Below are 19408 nucleotides of genomic sequence, written 5' to 3'. Positions count from 1 at the left end.
TGGGTCAGACCAAGAGCTCATCTAGCTCATGATTCTGTCCCTAACAAGCTTATCCTTTCAGTTCCTAGTCAGAGCGCTTCATTCTGCCTTTGCTGTCACTTGTGTTCTGTGTTGCATATTGGCTACAGAGTCCATCTCTTCTTCCCACGATAATTGTCAGCTAGGGCTCTGAGTTTTCATTGTCTAGACCATCAGATTGTTAGAATAGGCCATAGCAATACCTTGTTGCATCAAGTAGCACTGTCCTAAGCAGATCCTGGTGAGCAAACGTGAAGAATCATTTTTGAGAGGTAGTTTTAGAAGGTCAAGTAGTTTAGCAGGATGGACAGAGCCATTAAAGTGGCTGTTCTGTGGAAGAACAGGCCACTAAAAATGGTCTGTTCCATAGCAGAAGATATTCCTGATCTCATTCATTGTACTACTATCAATATAGCCTCGGATCAGGTAGAAATGAGTGGGTTGGTGAACTGAGTTACTTCAGGTTTGGTGCCCTGCCTGGGTTAAGGAGGGCTATTGGTGTCCAAAGAAGCAATCTGTAGTCTTTATTAGCACATGGATCACAGTTTTGTACATGGAAGAGATGCATCTGCTCAGGATGGATGGGCTGCATGATTGCAAGATATAGATGCTCTTGATAACACATAGAGCTTCTACCAGACAATGGGGACTTCTACACTGCAGTTATCAAGGGCTCTATTTAGATGCTCGCATATGGATATGTAGTATTTAAGACATCCATAAGAAATAGAAAATGCAATACAGTAATGAAAAGGTGCCTATGAACTTTTTGGAGCAGCTGCTTGTTACTAAACTGGATTAGCAGTTCATCTCAAATGATTGTAGGTACCAGTGCTTGGGCAAGCTAACCCAAATCTCCAAAGTTGAATGTCTGAATCCAGCACAGAATTCCACCTATATACCAGGAATTGCAGAAATAATTTTGTTATTTCCCCTTATTTTTCCTTAAAAATCCAAATGTAGAAGATCTAGCCAGTTCTGCCAAAGGAATGCTTTTATGGCTCTGTCTCAATTGAGACAGTGGCAACACATACGGAAAGTGGCACTCAATTTATTTTCATAGGCAAAATTTATTTTGAATGATTTTACCTCCTTGTAATTCCATTTTCATTTTTGTTAAAGGAAGAACAATTGACTCCATTTTCAAGTACCTTCACTTGCAAGCACGAGGCAGTGGTTATGAATTTAATGATATTATAAGCCTAGATCTTATGTATGTAGGTTGAATAATATACACTTATGTCAAATAACAAGGCTACTTGCTATCAGAAACGTGGAAGTATGGCTGGGAAATGTCAAGCTAGTAATAGGAAGTCATGGAACTGTGTGTCCTGCACTATCGGGGGCTGGTCTGTGCAGCTCTGTTCCCCTTCCAGACAGGAGAGGGCAGTAGTAGCTCACACATTGACCCATCGGTCCCTATTAGCAAGTGCTCTGACTACAGCGGGTTCTGTCCTGGCCTTCGATTGCCGACAGAGCACTGATCAGTTTGCTCGTACTGATTAAAAGAGAGAGAGAAAAAAAAAAAAAAAAAAAGACCTTTTTTTCTTTACTAGTGCAGAATAAGCCTACAAGCATAAAGTTCATACAGTTTTGGAATAATGGATGTCCATGACTCCCTATCTCAAGAGTAAAGGAGGATGGGAGAGTAGATAAGGAGTGATGAGAAAGAGTAATCAGAGTATTGTCCCTCAGTGGAGGAAGGACATGACAGTCATCCTGTGATTATTGCAATCTGCAGCAAAATGTATATCTCTCTAGAGTCAGAAAAGAGAGAAAATGATTTCTATCATTAAAGTTGAATGATGTTTTATACGTTGGGCAAACCCTTGAGCTAGGGCAATTTGCATTCTTAACTCTTGTTTGTATGCTGAAGAGTGGTATGTCTAGCTCTTACAAAGTTATAGGGTGCAGATTGTTGATGGGCTATGTATCAATGGAGAGACACAGCTTGCAGAGAGCAACTACTTTTCTCTAGCTGTTTTCGTGTCTCTGAAAGCCCCTGGGCGCTAAAAAATGTATGTAAGTAAGAGTAAGATTACATTCCTCTTTTATTATTCCTTTTAACCAACTTAGGAACATGATTAAAGAGGTCTCCTCAACTTCACACCTGGTAAATTTCCCCATATCACATGGTACTCTACTTTGAGGATCATAATCTGCAGTGGCATTCACAAGCCTGAGAGGTTTCAATGCATGTCACGTCTGTGTCACCTTCAGGATGAAGATCTCTGGACACAAGAGTCACAAAAGCCGTACATTCTGTTCCCCACAGACAGGCCACACATAGGGACATTAAGATGCAAGGGACAATCCTGTGACTGGTCATCTGTCACCCCTAATGCAGGGCAATTCTTCTGTGTTGGATATCACAGAATCACAGAATCACAGAATTGTAGGGGTTGGAAGGGACCTCCAGAGATCATCGAGTCCAACCCCCCTATATCTCAGCCTGAATCATTCCTATATTGGGAAAGAGATTTACAGTATCTTGGCTTCTGGACTCAGCTCCCCTACTGTATCCCTGTGTAATACTGCAGCAAGCTCAGGAGGAGTATGACTATACTCAAGGCCACCCCATGCAAGTATACCACACACCTAGTATAGGTCTAACTTATGCCATGCAGACTATTTATTCCAATTTCCTATGGCTCACAAAGCCTAATTCCTCCTTCCTCAAGGCTAATTAACCCAGATGAAATGTTATCCTAACATGATGTTGCTGCTCCAGGGAGGTGAGTGGCTTGTTTTGAGTAAAGCCTGGTGTCTCTGAGTGTCTTTAATGGTTTTAGCAAAGCTCCCCTGCTGGTATACATTGTTCCAGTGCCTTTGACTTCAGGGAAATCTTACAACCAAAGAGGATCTGCCCCTCTGCAAACACTCCCTCATCAGACTAACGTTAGTTATCTAAGAGAAACTAGTAGTTCAGCAGAAGCTTAGATCTCCTGCTCACACATCCTTGTTTTTGCTGTTGTACAAGCAGGAGGCAAAGCCAGGCTCTGTCCTACGGCTCTTACCATGTGATAGCATTCTCTCTGTGTTCCCAAATCACATCATTTTAGTATGGGAAGATGTACATCTCCCTAACTGCAGGCAAGGAGAATGCCACCACTAAAACCTTCTCATGGTAAACAAGCATTTTACAGCACCTCTGCTGAAGCTTGCTCTCCTTTTCTGGCACTGAGCAGTTGTGATGGCAGTCACCACAATCTCAGATCTTTATTCCCACTCCTCCCTCTTCCAGCCCCCAGGTTCAAAATGGAAAAACAACAGACAGATTTAATTGACATTATTCCCCCTTCTTACTTTGTTGCTAGGATCATCTTTTTCCTTGCTGTCTGCTCTTTCTGTTCCATGTGCTGTCTGGCAATGTGCTCTCCTACTGCCTTGGCAGGGAATTCTGTTTCACAGGTGTAGCCGAAATCTCTGGCCAAATGTAATGCTTCCCCTGTGGGTAAACAAAACAGGTCAGTCCGTTTTTAGGATTTTAGTTTCCTTATACAATTTCTACCATTATTATAAATTAATAAATAACAAGACACTTTTAGAGACACCCGTTTCCAATCTCTGTTACTGATTTCTGTCCATTCCAACTGTTTGTGCTTTATCATCAGATGGTGACAGGCAGAAGGTAGGAAGGATGCTCCTGTTATGAGAAAATACTAGTCAAGACTCTTGGGTTTGACTACCTCCCTTGTCAATAGAACACTGGGTAGCTGTGAAAGTTTTGTAAACTCATCTCATCAATATTTAAGGTGTGAAAATTGGTGAGGAGTGAGAATAAAACTTTCGGAAGAGCCAGGATTCAACCCCGACACTTCACTTTTCTACTTCTGAACAAAGAATAGCCTTCTACCCCAAGGTAGATCTGTGGAAATAGTATCCATTTCAGCATATTTTCTTGGAGTTAAACCAGCAAGCACAGTGCATATGCCCCACAATGGAGTACAACAGAAGTAACAATCCCGTTTCCAGAAAATAGACCCGACAAAATAAAAAGGGAAGACAATGAAGATCACAACTGATATTTTGTTGGTAGGTGTAAAACACCCTGACTACGCTTTATGAGAAGTCTGTGACAAAGTAGGCACTGAATATCTCCCTGCATCAGCTATAAAAACTGGACTTTCAACTCCAAGCTGGATGCCAAATGCCTCTGGAAGCATCTGTCCCACTCTACTAAGTCAGAGAACCCAAAAATAGATTTTATGATTTACCAAATGCTCCGTGATTTGCATGCTGGGACTCTGACAACCCTGGCATGAGATTTAGCTGATCAAACACAGCTGACTGACGTGTGAACATCTGTGCCTAAGTTAGTCTTTTCCTGGTGGGAAATAGGTACTTTGAGATCACGCTTGCTCTTGTCTCAAAGTAGAAGGTAGAAACAGGTCAGCTACCAGAAGTGTGTGTTGAAGCACATCTGTATAAATGACTAACAGGGTTGTGCTCCAGAATAACTTTGGGGTTAGGGCTTTTTCTGATCCATTTGTTTTCAGGGGTGTGTACTTGAGTGCCATAATGAATGGTGACATTGGACCCTGGCCCTTAGGAGATCATGCTGATGCCTCAGATGGACAATTAGGAGGGATTCAAGACCTGCCACAACTTTTGAGAATACTTGCAGTGAGATTAATGAAACTAAAAGAGAATATTGGTGTCTTAGCTAAAACTCTACAGTCAGTAGGTAGAAACTAGCACTTGAAGAACATAACCTGCATCAAAGTAGAAAGCAAATGAATCATTTAATTTATTGAAAAGACAAGGTTAGCTGGCAATTATGGAGATCTCCTGTTGAAAGCAAGGCTTTAGATAAGGTTATTCAGGGCCTTTTCCTGCCTAGGCTTGAATATTTCCAACCATGGAGATTCCACAACTTTTCTAAGCAATTTAATTCAGTATTATTAACTTATTTTAGTTCATTTGTTAATCACCACAAAATACTGATTTCTCCCCACTGACTACAATGGGACATGAGAAAATATTCCAATAGAGATGATGAGGGGAGACAAGTCCTCTCCTCAGCAAAACTAAGTTTGCTCTGTACTGACCACACAAAGTCAAGGAAGATGGAAAATTTGATGGGAGAAGTGGTTTTGTGTTGCAGGCAGCACAAGGTGTAATGGACCACAGGCACTGATCACTATTCTCCACCTTTTTAAGGTTTATGATGTTCCATTCTATCTTTGGAGATTTTATAGGAGCTTTACCAAAAAAATATAAATATTGTTTTCATAAGGAAATACTTGATTATGTGTATATTTGACTTAATTGGACTCGGATACCGATACATGTAATACTTCAGGCAACTTGTTTGCTGACACCAGTCAACAACTACCTTCTCAGATGTAAAGGATTTTATATGCAAAAGTTGAAAATAACTCATAGTTATAGATTTTCAGTATCTCTGAGAAGAATAAGAAGTTAGCAACCAACTCTGGGTTGGAAAGACAAATGGTTTCTACTTGGCTTACATATTCTGGAAACTTTTCTGAAGACAAACAATTTTCAGTGAAAATAAGATGGATTTTAACAGTGAATCAGAATGAAGTGGCATATAATACAACCTGACTTGTTTCTAAGACATCCATCCTTCAGTTCACCATAAGTGAGAAAGGGTAAAAATTTCAGCTGTAACTTCTAAACTTTTATTGAAGGGCATCAAAATTTCTGTTTTATTACTCCTTTTCTGTCCCTTAAATAAATGCTTGAGGACTAAATCAACAGCAGAAGCACAATTAAGTGCAAAATCGGATTTTGCTTTTCAGCAAAACTCCATTAAAACACTTGACAGGTTTGTTTTCATGTCAGTGTAGAAAGAAGACAAAAATCAAACCCTTTGAAGCTGTCATCAGGTGGAATTGCCATTCTCCAGACAGCTCTATTTTGATACAAGTCAGACTCAACTAATGACACATAGAATGTAGTCAGCAAAGCCATTGGAAAGAAAAACTTGCTTTCTTCAAGAAAACCAAATTTTATGTGATAAAATGTCAGCATTTATTTAACATGTTCAGCAATAAACCAACTGAAATTTGAATGTTTTCACATAACGTCAAAAAAGAAGGAAAAGAAAACATGACCTGCCATTCAGACAAATCCTTCCAGAGATGGTGTATGTAATTTACTAGAGTTGAAAATACATAAGTGATTGGATAATATTAGAAAATTATATAAAATTATAGGACTTGCCCTTTCTGTAGGTAGCTGAGATTGTGACTGTGACTTGGCTGCTGTAGCATGTAAAGAGAAACAGTCAAGAGCAAAAAGGAACTGTAAACGATTTACGCATCAGCGATGCACATAGGTAGGAAAAAAAATTTGGCTGCAGAAGTGACTGTGTGAACAAAATAAGTCCGCAAATAGTTTAAAGATTTTTAAATATTATTTTTCTTAGTGGAAAGGGAAAACTGATGTAGATTATGAATGTAAATTATAACACTGTCTAACTTCACGTATAAGCACATACTTCCATGCGACATATGGAATCAGCATTCTAAATTACAATGTAAAATTCCAGATAAAACTACAAATCCAGACATGGAAACACTGTACTGAACATGATTTATCATACTTCACAGTCGAGGCAATATGTCATTTTTGAACTTGAACTAAATAACAGGGTATTTAGTGGGTTAGAAGTGGGTAGTGATGTACTTCTGTTCATAAATGTGTATGTTTAATCTCAGTGAATGGAAGTCTCTTGCATTAAACCACAGTAAAAAAATAAGTCTGTGGAAAGTGGTTTGCACAAAATGTTGTGGAGCGCATTCTTTCCATTTCTACATCAAAATTTTGATAAATATTCACTATAGTGGAGAAAGTGAAAATGCTGGGAACATGAACGGAGCGATTTCTCTGCTTTCACCTTAGATTTGGAAGCATCCCTGCAGGCATTCAAGGCCAGGCTGGATGTGGCTCTGGGCAGCCTGGTCTGCTGGTTGGCAATCCTGCACATACCAGGGGTTGGAACTGGATGAGCATTGTTGTCCTTTTCAACCCAGACCATTCTCTGATTCTCTGATTCTATGATTCTATGATTTGCTTTACTCTGCTTTGCTATTACTGATGTCAGGAAGGAGGTAGAAACCCCTAGAATTCCTGGCTGTTACAACAAATTGCTTTGTTTCAACCTAAAATCATATTTCTCTGTGCAATATCTCAATCACTTTCCTTCCATAGAGACAAAGACTGGGTGCTGAGGATCACTGGCTTTTTCTACTTAAATCCAGCCCACAGCTTTGTACATATATTTTTGCAATTTGACAACTGACCAGAGAGCTTTGCATGATGGAAAAGGACAGTTACCAAAGATTAATTGGCAGAGACAGCTCTGGAAAGCCTCAACAGAGGGACCAGCCTGCGTACCTTGACAGGCTTCTGCAGGCAGGTGCAAGGAGCAGCGGGAGCCTCTCCTGGGTCTGGCAAGACTGAGAGATGCTCCTATGCAGAGTGAAGGCAAGAAGAAGTGCCCCAGGAGAGGGACATGTGGCATCTGAACCTCCTGTTCTCTCTTCAGCTTCAGCTCCTCCAGATAGCAGAGATGCTACCCAAGGGGGAGGAGGGACAAGCAGAAGGTGGAGTGAACAGATTTTTTTTCAATTTGGAGGATGAGAATTACAAGTGGAAGGATATTAAAACAAAGGCTGATGGAGGAGAAGTGTGGCAGTTGCTGGTAGGGTGAAAAAAGTAAACAGTGACCTATTTTTCTCAAGAGTTTTGGTCCCCAGATGATAAACGTAGTCAATTCTGTATTGAGTGAATGTAGTGTTTCGATTAGATTTGTCATGAAAAGAATTCCAGATTTTGTCATAAATATTTTTTATGACATTTGTATGAAATTCTGCTGTTTTAAAATCCATTCATGTATTTCTTTATCTGCATCTGCAGGCACATTTGTGCTGTCTCTGCCTTATGAATGACCTGTCCAAGCAGATGGGGATATCTCCCATCTTCTCACATCCTTCCTTATTCTCACTGGGGATACTTTTGACTCCCTTGAGCTAGCAGTAACGCTTAGCCTAAGCAACGTTTATGCTTAATGGAGAAGCCTTTATTGCACTGGCTGAAGTGTAGGATTTTTAACATGTTTATTTGTCTGTTTGTTTAAGAGCTGGTTGGAAAAATGGCCTTTCCCTTCATCTAACTTAGGCACTAGAGGGCATTCCCGACATACAGGTTGCACAAAGCTTTGCCCAATTCCACTGCTGCAATGCTATGTTCTGTCTCCCAGTCTTCCTTTCCACACATTGTGCTGATCTATTTGGATGACAACATAGAGAACAGATCTGGTTTGTCAAGCTGTTTGTATTTTGAGCCCAGAATTTCTTGCCAAGGACAATAAAGGTGCAACCTGATCAGTGAAGCAGCAACACCAAATAGCCATCAGCCACTCTGAACCAAAAGAGAAGCAGATTTGTAGAAAGGAAAATTTAAAAACAAAATGAAAAACAGAATAGTTTTCATAAAACCTGGATCTTCAGATGGCCACCACAGCCTAGAAATCTCTGATGAACTTCGATTTCCCCAGATTACAGTGATTTTATTTTATTTTAGACAAAGAAGAGTCTTAGTTTTGTCAGAGGCTTTTGAGATGTCTTTGGACAATATATGCAGTAACCATACAGCTAGCTTTGCCTCTTTTTAGCTCTACTTGGTACTCAGGAGGTCAAGCACATTCTTACCCCTTGGGATATCAATGCCAGCAATACAGTGAGGACTATGAAAACCTAATCAGTTTTAGTTAAAGAATCTTAAAACCATCTACCCTAATCAAGAACGACACAGTCCTGAATCTATATGAGAAATCCACACAGTCCACCTGCTATCTGGGGAATCAATAAGGCTGAAAAATCATGATGTCAATTTCTGCATTAACATCACACGCTGAAAGCCAATGCTGTTTATTTCATGACCTCTAAAAACTGTAGTGAGCTTATGCATTTCCATTTCTGCCTCATCCAGCCGCAAATTATAGCACCTTGGAAGTGACATCTGCATTGACAGAGGGAGGATATCTTACCCCACATAGAATTCAACCATACTGCAGATTTTGACCAAAGGTTATTTGCACAGAAAATGAGCTTCAAATTGATTTCTGTTAGAACATGGCAGTATCTTTCCCAAAAATTCCACTTGATAGCATTGATGCTTAGCATATTGAAGCAAGATGGACAGTGTCAAAGTGAAATCTGTCTCCTCAGTATAAATCTTTAGGACTTAGAATCTCACAGTAGAACAGTACAAGAACAGAAGCGATAGCTCAGAATCAAGAATAGGTTTGAAATTGGCTATGAGCAAAAGGCAGGGAAGAAAACTTATTTTCATCCCTGGGAAAAAAGGGATCTAACTGTGATTTACAGTAAAAATACATTACCATCAATTGCTGGCCAGCAATTGAAAGATTTCCTCCCTCTCCACTTCTTCTAATGAATGAGTAACTGGCCACATAACTCTTTTTATTCTTCCCTGCTAAGACCCAAGAGTCACTGAGGACTCAGCTCTTACTCTCCCATACTGGTATCTTTCATAAGACTGCAGCTTAATTATGTCTTTATTACAGAAAAGTGTAATATCAACATATCTGTATTTCTGAACAACCTTTCTGTTTTTTTTATGTGCTCAGTGGCCCATGGAGATCTCAGATCTTCTCTTAGATTCTGAAAAAAATCTCCCTGGATGTGGATTCAGTATTTTTTTCTGTCTTGTGGAGTCTCCATTCTTGCAGATATTCAAAATCTTGACTAGACAAGATCCTAAGCAACCTTCCCAGTTTGACACTGCTTTGAGCAGAAGGGTTGAATTAGAAGATCACCAGAGGTCCCTTGCAGTCTCAGCCTCTCAGTAGTTCTGTGATTCTGTGGTAATACACGCCAAGACCTCATTCTACTTGCCTAGATCTGTATGGACTTTTCAGGTTATAATCCTGGAAGGTGGTGACCTTTAGGATGAGCTGAGTGCTCTCCACATCAAGGAAGAGGGATCTGAAATTCCCAGAGCTGCTCCTTGCAGCCAGACAACAAACTGAGTATTTAGTGGATTCACCCGGAATAGAAGAGATTCGGGGAGAGTTTCCTCCCTTTGCCTGAGGGGTTTGAACCTGCCTCTCCCAGCTGAATGTTCGAAGACCCCGTCAGTATTTGGTGAATGGTATTTAAACAACAAATAAAAGCCAAGAAAATATCTCCTGGGTCTGTCTATAATTTATCTGGAAAAAAAAAAAAAAAAAAAGAAAAAGAAAAAGAGAAAAAAAAAGATTTTGTTCATTTGTGTATTGGAGGAAAAGGGTTGTCTGAATAATATGCTTCTTATGGGAGTAAAAATATCATGTCTTTGAATCAGCTCCAGGAAATTCACAAGAAGGATAAACAAACCTACTTGCAGAGCTGGTATAAGACATTCATCTCTCTCACATGAGCACTTGGATCATCGATTAGTAAGTCAGATCCCAGTACAAAAAGCGCAGATCAATGCTGAGGAAACTTCATGACCAAACAAATTGCTAGGAGCCAAGACATCTCAGAGCAAACTTCCATGTTGCCTCTGGTTCTGTCTGTGGCTTTGGGCAAGTCAGTTCTCCTCTTTGTACAGAATACAGATTATGATATTTGGCACAGTGGATGAAACATGTTTTAATACAAGACATTTAAATTACAGTTATACTATATCGCAGAATCATAAACTCTACCTTCTACCAAGGAAGTCAAGAGTGTGACATTTGCTGCTTTTCTTCTTCCTGCAGGTAAATTCAGTCCCAGTCTGTCTAATTTTTCTCTCAGGCAACGTCCTCCGTTCTTAGATTTTGCTCTGTCAGGAGAGAGAAACTCATATTTACTGTGTTCTTTCTTCACCTACAAATGGTATGCACCTTGTTGGCAAATGTGTGGAGTAATGCTAGCTCTGATTACATTGATGGGAAATCTGTCAGAGTTGTGTTGTTCACTACGTACTCACACTGTGTGAGTTTTTCAGGTTTATCTTTTAAAAGTTAAGTATTTTAATGCCTGTCACAGGGGCATCAGATCTTCAGACAGCTTTCAACCTAGTGGGACCCATGGCCCTGATTTGGGCACTGTACCTGGGATTGCAAAGACTGAATACAAATATTGGCAGCATTGTCGGTTGTACCTGACCTAGCCACAGAAGTCTGGGATCAGGAATCTTTGCCTATTTCTTCTACCTGGCTAAAAAAAAGAAGCCAGACATCTACTCAAATACAGAAGTCAATGTGGAACCCAGCTTTAGCTATCCCTATATGACTGATATAGAGATCTGAGTGTTAAAGAATGTAGTCTATGAAGGCCAGCACTTATTAAGAATAGGGATGAGACAATAGAAAATGTTAAGGCTAAAATCCCAGTCATCTTTGGCTAACTGTACCCCTATCCCAGATGCTTACATCACTTTGTTCTCATAGAATGGTTGCTGGTGCATCCCATACCTGTTTTTCTGCAGTGCCTGAGAAGCATTTCAAGCTCATCCACTTATGCATCAGACTTAGGTTCAATTTCTTGTTCAGACCTGAGGAAAATTGAACCTCTGCCTTTTAGCAGCCAGCTGGGAGTGCACAACTAATGTTAAAATGCTAATATTTTGAATAGAGAAGTGACTGGAACCTTGATCTTCCCTATTCCAAATGAATGATCTGGTCATTAGATAATATAATCAGCACTACAGTTATGCCTTCACTTTTACCCACAAAAGTTTAATCATCACAGAATGAGACTGAGAGCTCCCTAGCTTAGAATAATCCAATCTGTTAAGATAGAATGAGGGGGAATATACTCAAGTTGCACCAGGGAAGGTGGATGTTAGGAAAATCTTCTTTTCCAAAAGAGTGATAATGCACTGGAATGAGCTCTCCAGGACGCTGGTGAAGGTGTTCAAGAAATGTATAGATGTGGTACTAGGAAACATGGTATAGTGGTCAATATTGATGGTAAGTGGATGCCTGAGATAGATGAACTTAAAGGTCTTTTCCAACCTTAATAATTCTGCAATTCTATCTTCCTGTGAGTCTGTGAGTCTATGATTCTGTGAGTCTGTGATTCTAAGAAGAGTGTCTGCCTAGATGTTTTGAGATTTATCATCAAGTTCCTTCAGATAAATTCAAATTTGGAAAAATTTGAACCAGTTTTCATGGTTGCTTTTACCCACTAAGAGATACCACAATTTTGGATATGTAATATGTCAGAAAGTGTGACCTGGGTGCAGCTTGCTGGAGAGATAGTTTGATAGTGATTACTAATAAAACATAAAACTAACCCTACCAGGTCTTGTACAAATAATGAATTGTATTTGTTATCACTACCTCTGCACTTGTCAGCTATGCAGTGATTGAGTCTGTTCTGCAGGACCTGATCAGATCCATACTTTACACTCTTTGCCATGTGAAACAGAATTGCTGTATCCAAACCACGAGCTTGGAACAGCCCCTGACTAAATTGACAATCACACCCCAGAGTAATTTGGAAGAGTGATAATTGGTCTGGGTCAAAAACTAATGGGCATCATTCTAGCATTTTAATAAAACAGCAGTCACCATGCTCAGCCTCGTGCCCTTGTATCCTCAACAGCTTGCAATACTATTGATGAAGTCAATGATGTGAGTATTTAAAGTGAATATTTCTGTGATTCTTAGCTGACGGCATCTTCAAGGTGAAGTAAATAGGAGAGGAAAATTTTTATAGATGTCGATTTTGGTCCTTAGTCTGCAAGATGGCTTGAGACAGCTATTAGACTGCTATGTATTTTAGAATTTAGCAGGTTGGATAAAATGACTTTCAGTATGAGTACAAGGATCAGTGTGGCCTTCAGTGACAGCAGTGAAATAGCCAATAACTTTCCAGCTAGTTTTGATCAAAGAGCATTTAAGTAGCTTATGCCATCTAAGTTGATGCCTCAGGGACATTGCAACTCTCATATGCCTGGCTGAAATACAGTTGTCTCCTTGTTTTCCACTTGTAATGTGAGGCAGTCTGTCTCTTTCTTCCTTTTTGTTGCTACTCTATGCAAGTGTCTACTCTGGTCAGTGGATGGTCAGAGGCAAAACTGCACCTAATTACTTGCTTCTCCTTCAGCATCTTACAATGAGAAGAAAACGAAAACTGCATCTTCTGCTAACTTTAGCCTTTCCATGCTCAAAAGGCGAGAGAAAGTGAATGTAAGAATGATAAATCCCTAAATCTCCACGACTTAGGGATTTTTTTGTGTGTAGTTATTGCTGTTTTATACTTGGTAAAACAATTTACTTTGAAATAGCTTCTCAAAGAAGTCAGATTTACAATGCGGGTGAGATTTTCTGCGTACACAACTTTTTTTTCCATTTTATAATAAAGCAAACAATGCCTGTCTGTCTCTGATGGGTAACTGAACTAAGAGAGTAAAATAAAATGAAAATGTAAGCTTTCTGTAAATAAAACAAAAGCAATCTGAATTTTTCCTTATTTTCACTGAAATTTTCCCCAGAAATTGTCTTCCTTCCTAATCAGTCTCCTTCTGCTTTCCCAAACTGTGACCACCTACCCAAGCAAGTTGAGAGAGCAACATTTACTTGAGGAAAACGAAATCACAGAAATGACTGCAATGCCTAGTAATTGTTATTCTTGCCTTCACCTTACCTTCTCAAAATACCTCCTAAGAGGGAAGCGTTGAGGCATTCTGGCGGTGAAAGGCGTCTCTTCACCTCTGCAATGGTCACTTTGTACTTTGAAGTGGAGCTGAGTAGCGACAAGCGACCAGGTACAGAGCAGAACAGGTCGGTGGGGTTAACAACGCAGGTACCACCTGTAGTGCAAATGAACTGTTAGAGTGAGGAAATCTTCAAATTCCCTGTTTTGACGGATTCAGTCTGCGAATCAATGACATAGTGTGCTGTTGTTTTCAATATTGCATCATTTGCTTTGGGAAAGATGAATGATTACCTATTTCAGTGCAGAAAAAGCAAACTATTGGATCTCTTTAAGTTTTATATACAAAATAGGTTATTATGGCTACTTCATCAGATTTCATGCTCGACAAAAATTACACAATGTCGTTGAAAGACTGGTATGTATGTCTGGTATGGTAAAAACATATAATTGAACAAGATTTGGGTGTCACTCATGATTGAAAGAATGCAAATGGTTAAAAAATTTGAACATTGGTTCCAATGAGAAACAATTGTTTTGACTCTTATAGAGGTGTTTAGGATCACAGGGATGCAAAGACACTATAGGCTTGCAGCAATTTGAAGACAGAACAGCTTTCTATGCCTTTTAACTCTCACATAGTCCTAAAGTCAGGTCAAATCCTCAAATATCGTTAATGATTGAAATCTATTGAGCTCCATCACTTTATCTCAGATTAGTTCTGGAACAGTTTACCTTTTGAAAGCGGCAATTACTTAGACTGGGTCTAAAACTGCTGAATGATCACCAAATCTGTCAGTGAAAAATGTGATCAATAACTCCTTGGGTAAAATGGATCTTTTAAGTCAAAGCTGATTTCTGAGACAGTGAAAGAAAAAAAACACCAGAACTTTTTCTGGATCTGATCCAAGAGGATAAAGCAAAAATCTTAAGGACTAGCAAATATTTTATCACCAAGTGCAAAATGCTCTTCTTTAACCTGCCTTCTCCATCCTGACTAAAAAAAAAAAAATCTGTGGAAGAAATAAATCTTACCACTGCATGCACATCTTTCCCTGTGGGAAAGATGAGAAAAAAAAGAACCAGCTGCATGTAACAGTGATATAAAATATTTTTAGTTCAATGCACTACTGCAAGGAGTTCAGGTGTCCTCTGCATATAAAGACCTTCTTAGGGCAGGATGACTGTGTGCACATTCATTCATCTTATAAAAAAGTCACAGTGTTTTTAAAAATACCATTATAATTCAATTTTTTTTTTCCAGTGAACACCTCAAACTCTTAGCAATGTAAGAACTCACTTGTTCAGGCTTAAAAATTAGTTCATTCTCTGAAATTTTAAAAGCGAAGGGAAGGGGAGGGAAGGGGAGGGAAGGGAAGGGAAGGGAAGGGAAGGGAAGGGAAGGGAAGGGAAGGGAAGGGAAGGGAAGGGAAGGGAAGGGAAGGGAAGAGATCACTCAGTTTAGACCCAGACCCAGATCCTAACACTTTTTCTCCTTTTTTCTGATCAAGATGATTTTATCAGTTCTAGCTTAAGCAGAGCCAGAGGAGTGTAACACAAGGATTGAATTTTGTTAAAGGCAGGCTATTCCTTGCTTGCATAAAGCAAACAGAATTTCTCTCCAAAAATTTCAGATCTTGATGGTATATTTAAACATTTGCGCTGACAGCAGAACCAGAAAAGAACATCTCTTGGTATAAATCCCAGATGGGTGAGATCCTGATTCAGTACAGCAGGTTATTTTATGACTTTTCCAATTATACCACAGGATAGATATTCTCAGACAGAATATGGAGACAAATTGTGCATCAGCAAAAACATACAAGCATCAAGGGTGCTTGTGCACAGTTTTGCAGAGCTGAAAGTTGCAATTTATGAGTTCAGATGCTCAAATACAGAAATCTGGTACCACATGCCTGATAGATTTTTCCTTTTTTTCCCCTTATCTGAGGCAATGCTGTGCAGAAAACTAACAATATTTTCCATCAACATTTTCAAACTCCTAGTCTGCCAGGTACATTTGTGAGGAGTGTTAACGCTGAGTAGATTTGTTTGTTTGGCATCTCTTGCCACACTGATACACAAATATATATCTGCATGCTTACATGTATGTGCCAAGAAAACAGTAGCAATGGTTACATATTTATTTACTTCAGTAAGACTGTAAATTTTATAATGAGCAAGACTGTAATGGAATCAGTGTGATATTAATGTTATCTTCTTGCCAGGTTAAGTCAGTATGTGCACCATTTATGCCAGATAAATAATTGTTCCTTAAATCCAAAAACATGTTACCCTGCAGCTGCTCCTACCCGAACCAGAATTTACTGGAACACATCTCATTATTATTTAGTAGAAGGTTGTTTACAGCTTGTGGTGTTTGAGAGTATTTTGATTACGCAGTATGGTCTTAAACAAAGCAATTCCAGGTAAGTCAAGTATGGATTAAAAGTAAGTGAAAACAAGTCTGAGCAATTAGCTTCCCAGAAACACAGAGAACAAGTTGTAAATTACAAGGAGGTAAAATCTGTTGCATATAATTATTTCAGCATATTAATTATTCATTGACATGACAACAGAGAGCGGCGTGGTGCTTTCCAGACAAAGCTATGTCTTGCTTGCAAACTGTGCACGATTTTAAAGGAATGGCTCTCTTTCCACAGGCAGCACTATGGAGAGGAGATGGATCAAGTCTTGGTCTTCATATCAGATGGTAAACAGAAAAAGGAGCGACTGCGAGCAAAGATGCCAGCAAGTGAAAAGAAAGGCCAGGTGTAACCCATTCAAAGATGAAATACTGGAACAGTTTGCCCAAGGAGGCTGTGGATGCCCCATCCCTCCAGGCATTCAAGGCCAGGCTGGATGTGGCTCTGGGCAGCCTGGGCTGCTGGTTGGTGACCTGCACACAGCAAGGAGTGGAAACTTGATTGTCATTGTGGTCCTTTTCAACCCAGGCCATTCTGTGATTCTTGGATTCTAAGTTCCGAAGTTACACAGTAAAAATGAACTGCCTTGAACAGGGACAGGGAGATATTTAAGTAGCCAATACCTCTGCAAAATAGTACGTATGTATTATAGGAACTCATCTCTGTCATTCTTTTTCAAAGAATTAACCATCAGTCTAGGAGGCATAAAGATTTCTAAACTAAGTAAAATGTACTTGGTATATTCAGTGCTGATGAAGCTTCAGCTGGACAAAATATGTCAATAAGGATATCAGCCCAACAGCACATGTAGATAGATGCAAGAGAAAGAGAACCTTACAGATACAGAAAATTTAATAATGAGAAAAAGAAAGAAAAGCTGAGATGTTCAATTAAGGGAAGAGATGCAGCTGCTCTTGAAAAAACTTCAGAAACTTGTTCTAGAAACAAAAGCTTTCATAGAACTCTTAAGATTAAAATGGCATAATAAAGGAAACATCTGCAAAGTTATTTGAGACACCACAGTGAGCAAAAGAAATATGCTATCCTCTCTCATGGAAACTGCCAAACTTTTTTGCAATGGTCTGAGCTCGTTTCCTGAGCAATGGAAATTTTCTGCAGGACAGAACTCTGGGCAGCCTGGGTTAGTGTTTGGCGACCCTGCCCACAGCTGGGGGGTAGAAACTAGATGATCTTTGAGGTCCTTTTCAACCCAGAACATTCAATGATTCTATGATTCTATGAAGGGCTGTTCCTTTCAAACACACACCACGTAGACTCTTCCTTCCTCCATACTCTGATCATATGTTAGAATGGAGGAATGATATTCTAAGCAAGTACAGCTTAGTGAGGGGAGGAAGAGGTACGTTTATGTTGCACTGAACATCACTGACAACAACAAACTTTCCCTTCCCATCAACACAAAAATGCTGCTGTAGGTGCTGTTGATCAGTCCTTGCTCAATCACTCGGATGGTCTTGTGACAACTCGGTGTTGGAGATCTGCAATGCTGAGAGTAGCTAAAGAAACAGATGTCCTCAAAAATAAAATTTAAATAATGTACTTCTACTGGGAAGCAAACATTTCAACCCGGAGATCCCTACTTCTCTTGGTAGATTTTAATTTCTTTAGAGGTCTTTACAGGCTATCTTTTGGTGCTAAGATACACAGGAACTTGTGAATTCATCAGAAGAACAACCCACACATAATCAAGACAAACAAATGTGCCTGTGTACATAAACAACGGAAAACTGTCCATTGCTTCCTGAGTTTGCCCACACAAATGATCCTGATACAAAGCAAGGAGGAAGAATACTGGAGCTGGTAAAATTGTCTAGTAGGTCACCTCGACAATTTCCTGCTGTAGGTGTGATGTGAAATGAGCCTTTGAATGGTAAAAAGACTCTTTAAAGGACAACTGTTTATTCCTTCAGTGATTATATGCCCAAAGTGAATATTGGTCGCACATCATGTGTTACCACAAGATTCTGCACTAGATACAGCTGGAGATGGTGGTAGCTGTGCTGTTACAGCCACAGAGCTCTAAAGGCACTGGCAAGACAAGATTCAGAGGAAGACATGATATCTGTTATTTTACAACTGATAGAGATGGGAAATAGAAAGAAGGAAAGGAAATTTTCAGGCACACACCATCATCTCCAGGGCTTTATCCAGCTGTTTTCAGTTACTTCCTCTTCTAGACAGAATTTTACCCTTCGTTCTCAACCTTCTTGCTGATTTCATCCAATACAGTCATTTTGAAAGGGAAAGAATGGGAGAGGAAAAGTTACATTTTGTGCAGGAAACAACACGTGGAGAAAGACCCCAGGCCTGCTTCTGCTTTATACTGAATCTCCTTGGCTACAGTGAATCTAAATTAATTTCAAATGTTCCAAGAGAAAGGAAGAAGGAAAAACTACACTATTTTTTATCAGCTTTCCTTTTCTTTTCTTTTGTAGCTGACGGACTTTATGAAAAGTACGCTTTTGCTTTGTTACCTACGTGTACAATGAAAAAAAATAAAAAAGGTAGGCTAAGTGATATTTAAAAAGATAATTGCAGCAAGTGTTTGGAAGAGCGTTTTCCTTCCTTATTCCTGTATCCCCATCAAATAGTTGCTGCAAAGTGCCAGCACACACTGATGAAGAGTTGTGGAGATGACAGCAACAAGAACAACAGAGAAATGCTCCAACCCAAGAGCTACACAGTCTAATCTTGTCGACATAACTAAAATCCTGCTAACTCAAGAAAAATAATCACAGAATCATAGAACAGCCTGGGTTGAAAAGGACCACAATGCTCATCTAGTTTCAAACCCCCTGCTATGTGCAGGGTTGCCAACCAGCAGACCAGGCTGCCCAGAGCCACATCCAGTCTGGCCTTGAATGCTTCCAGGGATGGGGCATTGCTTGGTCCGTTTTGGTTGTAGGTTTCCCTATGCATAGTTAAACAGGACAATAGGGTTGCTAGAATGAGAAGATTGATTCTGATTCAATTATGCACTTGGGCATCAGCTGAGAAGTAACTCTCCCTGACATCCATGGAGTCAAGTATCTGTGCAGCTTCTCATTGACAAATCCACATTCTTGTTTGCTTTATCATTTTCTCTTGCAAATGAGAGACTGATAATGAGAGACTGATGCTGATGTTTCTGGATAATTTTTTTGCACTTCAGATACAAACTTTTTAAAATGGTCTCTGTCTTTTTATAGACACACAATTGCATTCTGCTGCATTATATCTTATCTGTTAATCGTAACAGATGCCATATGACACATTTCATTCAAGAAGTGGTAGATCCCCATCCCAAGATACTCATTCATAAATATCATGTAGTAA

The 19408-nt window shown here is 39.6% G+C and overlaps 1 protein-coding gene across 1 annotated transcript in view; it reads right to left on the bottom strand.

Annotated features, from left to right (window-relative positions):
• The window catches only part of TFAP2D (transcription factor AP-2 delta), a 36104-nt gene extending 17778 nt beyond the window's left edge, over positions 1-18326 (bottom strand). The window contains exons 1-5 of the mRNA XM_042883474.1: positions 18283-18326; positions 17474-17589; positions 13638-13803; positions 10706-10824; positions 3325-3466 (exon numbers count right to left, since the gene is read on the bottom strand). Of these exons, the coding sequence (XP_042739408.1) occupies positions 3325-3466; positions 10706-10824; positions 13638-13803; positions 17474-17589; positions 18283-18326 (587 nt within the window). The remainder of the gene's footprint in view (positions 1-3324; positions 3467-10705; positions 10825-13637; positions 13804-17473; positions 17590-18282) is intronic.
• Positions 18327-19408: the final 1082 nt, after the last annotated feature.

Source organism: Lagopus leucura, unplaced genomic scaffold (genome assembly GCF_019238085.1).
Source record: "Lagopus leucura isolate 7727_CA_CO unplaced genomic scaffold, USGS_WTPT01 Super-Scaffold_100038, whole genome shotgun sequence".
NCBI lineage: Eukaryota > Metazoa > Chordata > Aves > Galliformes > Phasianidae > Lagopus > Lagopus leucura.
The sequence above is the reverse complement of the archived record's forward strand: the minus strand, read 5'-3'. Positions and strand labels throughout refer to the sequence as shown.